Source organism: Pararge aegeria, chromosome 12 (assembly GCF_905163445.1).
Source record: "Pararge aegeria chromosome 12, ilParAegt1.1, whole genome shotgun sequence".
Classification (NCBI taxonomy): domain Eukaryota; kingdom Metazoa; phylum Arthropoda; class Insecta; order Lepidoptera; family Nymphalidae; genus Pararge; species Pararge aegeria.
The window spans coordinates 18675973-18685736 of NC_053191.1; the positions used below are offsets into that span (position 1 = coordinate 18675973).

General features: G+C 41.4%; 1 protein-coding gene across 1 annotated transcript in view; it reads left to right on the forward strand.

The window, feature by feature from the left end:
• Nucleotides 1–6276, forward strand: part of LOC120627810 — a 41260-nt gene extending 34984 nt beyond the window's left edge. The window contains exons 19-22 of the mRNA XM_039895860.1: nt 160–266; nt 2493–2577; nt 3037–3092; nt 3169–6276. Of these exons, the coding sequence (XP_039751794.1) occupies nt 160–266; nt 2493–2577; nt 3037–3092; nt 3169–4737 (1817 nt within the window). The 3' untranslated portion in view covers nt 4738–6276. The remainder of the gene's footprint in view (nt 1–159; nt 267–2492; nt 2578–3036; nt 3093–3168) is intronic.
• Nucleotides 6277–9764: the final 3488 nt, after the last annotated feature.

Genomic DNA, 9764 nt, shown 5'->3' on the forward strand with positions numbered 1-9764 from the left:
GTTCAGTTCGCGCATTTTATTTGCTTGTAGTATTGTTGGCACTACTTTTGTACGTGTGTGTGTGTGACTGTGTGTTGACCTAGCCTGCTTGATCATAGCGAGTAGTTGGGTGTGGAATGTGTGACACGTAGCTCAGCTGTGACGTGCGTCGTGTTGCAGCGCGCGAGCACGCGGAGCGCTACTCGCCCGTGCGGCGCGCGGAGCTGAGCCCGCCGCGCGCCGCGCACGACCTGGCGTCCGCGCGCCTCGAGTACCAGCAGCTGCAGGTGAGCGCGTCACCCCGGCGCCGGCATTCTGCTCATGGTTGTCAGCGCGTAATTTTAGGACAACTGTGGTTATTTCTTTATTTGTTTTTAAGTAATCATTGACGAACCAAGCTAATGCCCCATCCATCGCATATAAACAGAAAAACACTTCGCCATATGAAGCGTGCCCATCGACCTGAATCGCAGGCGTTAGTACTCCGGCGACCCACCCTACGAGCCGCAGCACAACATTGCAAGATACAACGTTATCGCAGAAATAAGCGTGGCTTCTACTACTATATAGTACTGTGGAACAAAAATGTTCTTTATCATGAATAATCTTATACCCTATCGGCATACTACCCCCATTCTAACTGCTTCACCCCATTCGAGTTTCCTGCTTAGGTGCTAACTTGTAACCTAGCTATTAATTAATTGGCAAACAAGCTCGTCAACGCAGAGCGCCCGATTAACTTGCTAACCGGTATATACTGAACATAGGCGACAACGATGTGGTCGGTCGCTTGATGACGCGCGGAATTATTGGAACACCTTAGGAGTTCATGCGTCGCGTAGGGTGGGGTGGACTGTTCTGAAATCCGTTCCACCAGAAAGTTTCGTTTACTATTTTTCAAAAGTACAGATGTAACGGTTCTAGTTAGAGTGTATTAAAAGATGGAACTCGTAATCACAAATTTATTTAGGGTAACAAGGTCAGGGTCGTGGGTGAAAGGGCCCGTCAATTAGTTCGCTTCCAAATTCTGCAGTGGGCGAGTACTGCCCTTGTAGCCGTTGATTGCGTGGCCCAGAAGGAACAGGCGAAGGCGAGGTGGTCTTCAGCTGCACCAGGAGACGGCACGTTGACGGTGACGTCGACAACCACAGGGAGTCGAACCCGAAGCGAGGCAGGCGAAGACGAGGTGGTCTTCAGCTGCACCCGGAGATCGGCGTCGGAGGTGACGTCGACAACAACAGGGAGTCGAACCCGGAACTTGAAACTTGAAACTTGAAGCGAGGCAGGCGAAGACGAGGTGGTCTTCAGCTGCACCCGGAGATCGGCGTCGGAGGTGACGTCGACAACAGTAGAGAGTCGAACCCGGAACTTGGGTTTGACTCGAACTTGAAGCGAGGAACTCGAACTTGAGACTCGAAACTCGAACTTGAGAAACTCGGAACTCGAACCCTGGAATTTTCGTCCAGCATGTGAAAAATAATTCCGCTTCAACTCGTCTGATTGCGAACACGTGGCTCAGCTAAGCGGCAAGCACTGCGCAAGATGGCGGATGCGTTGTTCACAATCAGACGGAGTTTACATTATGAGAGCGTGAGAAGCATTAAAATAAAACAAAAGACATTAAGACTAATATTAATTAAAAAGATAGCAAATAGCAAAAGGTACGTGAGGTTATTAGCAAAATACAGAGAACTACTATAGTATGAGAATCTGGGAATTTATCGAAATAGGAAACTTAATTATAAAAAAAAAATAGGAATTAAAACATTTAGATGAAATTTTAACAAAGAATATGCAAGGATTAAGCCAAATATGTTCGATTGCATGGGTCAATGTGCGAGAACAAAGAACAAAGGCAACGAGCGTAATGGCCGACCCGCATGCGTGTAATTTACCTAATTAAAAGATATTCTAACGTCTACACTTTAAGGAATCGTTCAACACTTACCCGATACACGGGGTTTAGATAGCTCGAGGGTAAGTATCCTTAAGGTCTAAGGCAAAAAAAACAGCAATCAGGTGAGAGTCGTAAAAAAAATGCGGCGGCGGCCGCACAGCAGCCGCGCGGCGTCCAGCCTCTAGCAGAGAGCTGGGCGACTGACGAGCCGTGCGAAGTTAGAAAGCCGCGAGCGCGGTTGGTCCCCGCGCACCGCTCCCCTCGCGCCGGGATACCAGTTTCGCGACATTTCGGAAGATTGCCCGCGCGCAAATTCCAACAATATTATTTTATAAAATTTATGTAACGTAATTAAATAGACATTTATTACGTTACACAGAACCGGTGAGATTAGAACCTGCATTTAATTCTATATCTGATTAAACCATGACCTTGTCCGACGATACTTAAATTTAGATTAGCTTGTGTATATCAGATTAGCGACTGTTAGCGCCATCTAGCAGAAAACATTGCGAATTGAGGCTACTCAAAAATGACACATTTATAAAAAAAGCAAAATATAAACTAAAGTCCGTGTAACACGACACGGCCATATAACAGCATCCGTCTGTCACAGCGCGGCCTGGAGCGGCGCGGCGCCAGTCTGCCGGGCGCCGCGTCCCCGCCGCACCCCGCGCACACGCCCGCCGCCTCCGTACCAGGTATCTTCTTAACTCACCTTGGGGACGGCCGATCACTGGCCCCAGAAGCGAATCTCATAGCGATGACAACGCACAGGAACCATGGTGCTCGGTGTCACAAATGTAATGTGTCATAAAAGTAATCACGTAACAATTTTGTGCTTCTCTGCTGTGTCACACTTTATTCCTTTCGCATGAATGCGAAAGTGTCTGTTTGTGCATAATTCACACCATAACTAAGTAACCAATCCACTTAATATTTGGCACATAGTTAAAAGTTAAACGAAGAGTAACATAAGCTATACTTTTAATCCCAGGAAACAAACTTTTTTTCACGGGATTTGTTAAAAAACTGTAATTAACGCGGACGTCTTAAGAACACGGGCAACAGCTAGCGCTGGAATATTCTCGTCAGGCCTACCTAATATTATTCAAGACGGTTTGCCCTTGGCTGCGTATAACAGATGGTTAAATTTACAGGTTCTCCTATACACGCTCCTGCACTCGACCTCGCCGCAGCAGACCCCGCCGCGCAGGTACTTACGAGACCTTTGATTACATTTGATTTTCATCTATTGAGATGAACGTTCACACCATATTGCTTCTTTCCAGGACCTGTCACTAAAACTGGGTATCAACTTGAACAACCTGTACACATCCCACCTGTCGCAAGAAGTGCTCAAGTCCCTCCACTCGTACGGCAGCTTCGGCTTGCTGTCCGGGCACACCTCGCCCGCCAGCCCGGGCTCGCCGCTGCACCAGATCACCGAAGGGCTCAGCTACCTTCACACCGGCTCCATCACCAGGGGCACGCCGCAAGCCAACGCGACGCCCTTAGACTTGCGGAGCAATGTGGACATGGACACCAACTATCCTCAGTTGCACCCCATGGTGCACCCACAGATCCACGTGGTAGCGCACAGGTCCCTCAACAACTCGCCCATATCCAACCCCGGCTCTCCCCTAGACATGATCCAGGAGGAAATCGGGAACGGATCGCACAACGGAGGAACGAAATTCCCCGATCGGACCTTCCAGGCTTATCCGTCGACCCATCCACAGATCAGTCTGACAGATTGTCTAGGTTCCGAAATCACATTAGTCGCATCGTCCTCTGAGGATAGTGTAGATAGTTTAGAGAACTCCAAGTATCCTCTACCCCAATTCGTCATATCGGAACCTTCGGATCTGGACGATCGGCCCTCCATCACCAAGGGCATCGGCCGGAAGGTCAGCCAGGAAACCGAGCTCGTGGAACACAGACACGTGGAGTTGGTGGACAAGGACACGGAAATGCCGTCGCCTAAAGAAAGCGTCGACGAAACTAGCAAATATTTAACTGAAGAACTGGCGAGGCGGGGAAGTGACAAATCTTTAGGTTTCAGTGATGACTCGTTAAGTAACGACTCCGCCAATGTGTCTCCAAACTGCGAACAAAATATACAGTCTATTTACTCCAACATAGTATCTGTTAGTTCAGGATTTAGCGAAAATAGAGGAAGCTTCTCGGAAAACAGAGAGTCATTTTCCTTTTCTGACCGCGGGAGCTTTTCTGAAAGAGGCGATTTCGGGAGATCTTCGTTTTCCGAAAGGAGTGATTTCGGAAGAAGCAGTTTTTCAGAGAAAGGAGAAACTCCGCGATCGTCGATCTCCGCCCAGGGGATTTTAGGTGAAGTGAAAGAATATTACGAGGACGTGTATATGCCGCGGGATAAATTAGAGCCGTGCGGCGAGGAAAGTCGTGAAATAGACCAACTGCAGAGATCGACCATGGATCTGAGGCTCACCGAGATCTGCAGGCCCGAGGAGCAAAAGATCCCGATATTACTGAGCCCTCAGAAAGTTTCCTGCGTCCAAGAGTACTACGAGGTGGCGCTGTCCACTGTATGCTCTCAGTTGGACTCCCATAGAATAATGGAGCTGTTAAAAGAAACCATAAACACCAGGGTTCCGCCGCAGAACATCTTTGTAGAAACGGGGGATCAGATGGGGAAGCACGATGACTCCGAGGCGCTGACAGGGTTCTTGAATCTGGAATATTCTGGCGGGATTCAAATAGAGTTGGTCGTGTGCGAAAACAAAGCCAAGGAGAAAAAGGGGCTGAAAATGAGACGAATATCGGGCGACCAGCGCGAGTACGGCAAGCTGTGCCAGCAGCTCATCACCAGCCTCACGGTGTAGCCGCGCCCGGCCAGAGAACCGCTCCAAGTGGAGTTCGATGCAGTGAATCGAACAATGAACTTACCTCTGCAAAATGTAACGCCCGTCCAGCACACGAGTGGCTGGCCCTGGAAGACAAGTATCCTAGCCGCGAAGGCGTTTCCAAACGAAGCCTGACCAAGTAGTTTTATAAGTTTCTGCCAACGATATATTTGACTATTCGACTCGTGCGTATATCAACCTTAAATCGATCGAAGACATTTTAGTTTTCACAATGTTCTCTTCGAGCGATGTTTTTCAAAGATAACTTATTCCTTTCTGGAAGCATTTATAAAAGTGTGTTTTCCGATTTCCATTACGGATTGTACGTTACTGAGTGAACAAATAATTTGATCGTGTGATAGAAACTGATTTCGTGTACAAAGAAATTTCTATTTAGGTAGGATAAAATCTTAATCCATTTTAGACTCTATGTTAGCATCTTTCGGTCCAAGTTAGATTGGGAGTTGGCTATATATTTGTATATAGTTCGAATGCTTATATTTTGTAATTGAGAAAGTTTCCATTTTTTGTGTCAGTAATTCTGACAGTTATAGAAATATTGCAATACCCTAAAAAAGATAGAGATCAAATGAAAAATAGTTTACTTTATTATTTTTACTGTGGCCAAGCATTCCGCCATATTGGCAGTGCAGAGCTGAAATGGAAACTTGTCGAGACTGCTGCTACCAAGCTATGAGCAATAGAAGAAGGGAGACGTTATGACTTCAAGTTGTTACATATTTGTATATTATGTTGATAAAAATGTATTGAATTTATTTATTCCAAAATATATTGTTTTAAAGTAAATATTCCATTTTAGGGGTAATTTAAATATAAATTCGTGTAAATATTTTAATTTTAAGCCCAGACTAGGTTATATTTTAATTATGACGAATTAAATATCTATACAAACACGTCAAGCCTCACAATTACGATTTCAAAAATCGCGATTATTTTGGTGTATCGTGTAAAGGGTACCTCACAATGCGATTGCACACCTCATAGGCGTAGTGTTTTGAAGTATCAAAACATTTTAACGTTAGAGTAAAGTGGACCTAGTGCCGCTTGTTTTAAAGTAGTACATTCCGATCCGCTAACTTTGGTGTGACAATATTTTCTAGGGGCGCTGGCTATATACGTTGGTACTTTATACTTTATACGCTATGGCCAGCGAGATTAGTGAAACGTTTCGATGCGGGGACACCATTATAGCTTGTGAGTTGTGCAATCTTGTGCTTAAGGGTACAGCTATCAAACGTTGTAAAGAGTATGTGTGAAATGTGTACCAAGTCCCATATGAGAAGTAAACAAAGGAAATATATTTAAAATATATGTGTTTTGATCAGTCGCTCGTACACCGATGTACTAGGTACGTGCGACAAGGTGAGGGCTTGGTACCCAACACGCAGGTACGCGTAGGGTACACCTTTGCCATAAGTGTAGTTAGAGCCATGTTATTGAAGATTTAAATATCTTGTAAATAATATTTTAATAAACAATTCCGATTCCATAATGTTACCCACTTGTTTTTGTTTTACCCCAAAACGCTTTTGCCCTACCTTGCTCATACTAGGCGTCTTAACCTTCATTGAGAATCTTTAGCCTACAAAATATTAGTTTACGGGTTGATCAATTCATTAATCTTCCGTCTATATGCGGTACGAGAAACCGCCCGGATTTTTGTGTATTATTTCGGTGTAACATTTCTGGCTACTTTTGTTTAAATGTTACCAGAAAAACGTTTCTCTCGGCTGCACTAAATACCTACTTAAAGTATCAGAGATAGGACGTAATCAAAACGCCAGAAGGTTTTAATAATAATTTACTCATTTAAATATATACTCTATCATATAAATCTGTTACATAATTTACATAATAGTTAGTGAGGCGAGCCCCGTAAACCGATCATTACTTTAAAATACAATTATAATAACGTAATAAATTAATTTTTAATATTAATAATACAGCGATTCAACAATTTAGCAATAAGTAATATCTTTGGCTAATTAAGATTCATTTGTGGATGAAATGTTTCGAGGTTCCAGCTCAATTGACTATTTCAGAGTGGCAATTAATATGAATTCCAGTGAGTCACATAAATTGAGAAACTCTGTGCAACAAACTCGAACAAGAACCTCTGTTATTATAATTATCAACAGTGAATAAAATGACTTATTTTTCAAAATAAAAGTTTGACATGTTGCGATATAAAAGATGTACCAACGCCGCACCAGTACGACATTCTGAAGCAACACAACTAACTAAGAGTAAAAATACATTTTAAGGAGTGCTTGATTATAAACTAAAATTTTGTCAGGACTTTCCCCTGTTATCAAAAACTAGCTCAGAACGTCTGCAGGTCTGCGCAATTTTTTCAACTGTAGATAGGTTTGGTACATTTTTTTGTATCACAAAATAACAATAATGATAAAATAAAACAAAAAAACAACCACGCCGCGACCAAGCATTTAACCTCTTTATATTAATTAATAATTATAATATAGCAGCACTGACTTACCCCGTCAAAAGCACGAACGCATTTTTTACTCTATGGTAAATGTATCGCCTATATACCTACTTGCATGACATACCAATTTATTATTAAAAATACAATACATGCGTCGTCATTAGCAAAATAATCGCAATTCAAACTGAATTGATAAATATGTTGGAACTAGACAAACAAGTCTAGATCGTTAGATGGCACCGACCCCGAGTGTGCGTGGGTACTTACTCAAAACGCGAGGCTTTTAGAAACTCAATAGTACTAAATCCGACCTTTACATAATTCATAACAATGTAAGGTTTTGCAAAAAAAAAAAAAAATGCGGACCATGTGGGGAGTGCGTACACATCCACGCGGTTACGCAATATATTGTGCCAATAATATTATGTATTCTATTTTTTAATAATTAATTCCTCCCTAGTTCATGTTTTTGACAGACGAAGCATTTTATGGACGTATGTCGCCGCCCGAAAGGCGTTTATAGAATATCTTTTATTTTAAATCGTTTCGTATATTATACATATTTGTTTCAATATACTTTTATGGTCGTGATTACAAATATTAAAATAGCTAACTGATATGGTAACGCTGGTGTTACTTAAAACAAATTTATTTACTTTTATTTACTTTACGAATAATGCAGTAGGAAAACATAGTCACCGCTTATTGCGCAACGCCCAAAGCCCAGCCCAGGAATAATTTCAGATTTGTTATGAAACTTATAAATAAAATAAACTGACAAATTTTGTAAGCGCGGATTGAGCGAAAACCGAGCGTGTCGTCGTAATGTCTCACCCAAGCTAAACACTTGTTTGAATTTTGTAAATACGACTTACTATGAAGCCTCAACATAAAATTTAGAGTCAAATTTTATCAAACGTTGTTATAATACAGCATGTAAATACCACGTCATACAAAAATAGATGAGTAACTGAAATAGGGTTCATTATACTATAATTATTTAGACTATGAATGCAGTTATTTTGGTACTTCACAAAATTTGACTCTATTATACAGTTATTTTACATTCTTGATACACATGAGCATATATTTATATCTGATACATACAATATCATAAGTACAACAGGATGATATATGTATGTCTTCGCTATTTAAATATTGTCTTTCAAAATAAATTGTGCTAATTCAGTGTATAAAACCTAAACCAAACCAAACATTGACAGATAGTCGTTCTCGTACATGCTTATGATACTTTAGCTTGTATAGTAGCGCCATCTACCGTATAAACTCCAACCATTGAATTACCAGGCTATTCTAACCGTTTAAGTTATTAAATCGTTTTTTTATCGTTCACTTCTATTTAGTTTAGGATTTGGATAACTGAAGGAGCATAATTTTATTGACTCCTCTTTTTCGGTTTAACAGGATTAAATATTTTAAAAATGTGTTGTTAATCGCACTTAAACCTCACTAGATTTCTGTAGGGTTAAAAAGCATTATCCCACAATAAACAAAAGTATGAAAACAGAAATAGGTTAGGTTCACAATAAAGAACGTCAGGTCCGCCACTAATGAACAATGAAAGGAACTTGAACGTCTTCAAGTTGTTTCATCTGATTTCGTATACAACTGACACATAATTTAAAACAAACAAAAGTAAAACAAATGGACCCAACTGAAGTTCGGTTATAATTCTCTTATTTATCTTATCACTTGTTTAACATTATACAATTAACTACGTAATCGAGAGTTTGTACTTGTTTTTTTTTATTCAACTTTTTTAACATTATATTTTGACCCTATAACGTGATACAGAAAATATTTTATTATTTTCCACCGCTTCGCAAGTCTTAAATGCCCTCTCCTCGCGACAACTAGTCACATATTTGCGTTCTTTCTTTAAAGACTACAAGATTTTTTGTATTTTTGTTTATTGCAGAATAAAATATTATATTCAATTGTTAATTTAGCTTTGTCTTAACATACACAAAACTGAAATAGGGAAAACAATTTGCGACGTCTGCTTTTTATTTCAGTAGGTAAAAGCTAATTGAAAAGCTCCTTGTTGTATACTCTGATATTCAATATAGACTTTTATATATGAGCCACTAGCGCTGGCTCGACGATTTATGTTCGGACCAATTTAAGCTTTATGACAAGAGGCATTCGATCTTGATAAGTGGAAGGACCCATAGGTGGTGGAGGGGAAAGAGAATGCCTACCCCCCCCCCCCCCCCCTTCGCCTAGGTTTTCCCGAGTTGACTGTGATTTGAACTACGCCTATTTACTAACGTATCTATACACTTGTGATGTTTCCTAGTCAGTTGTAGTACTGTGATGGTGACAAATTGTTGAAGTTGTACAACTTTAGGCGTACTTAAAAATTGAAAGTGCTAAAGTTAAGTTGATTGCACACTACGAGTGGAGGTTCAAGCGAAATGTCTCTTAGTATTTCGAACTATCATACCGCGCGGTTCGCTGGGGGCGGTGTGCGATCTCCTTTAAGCACTCGCAGCTACTGCAAGCTCTACTGTACAAC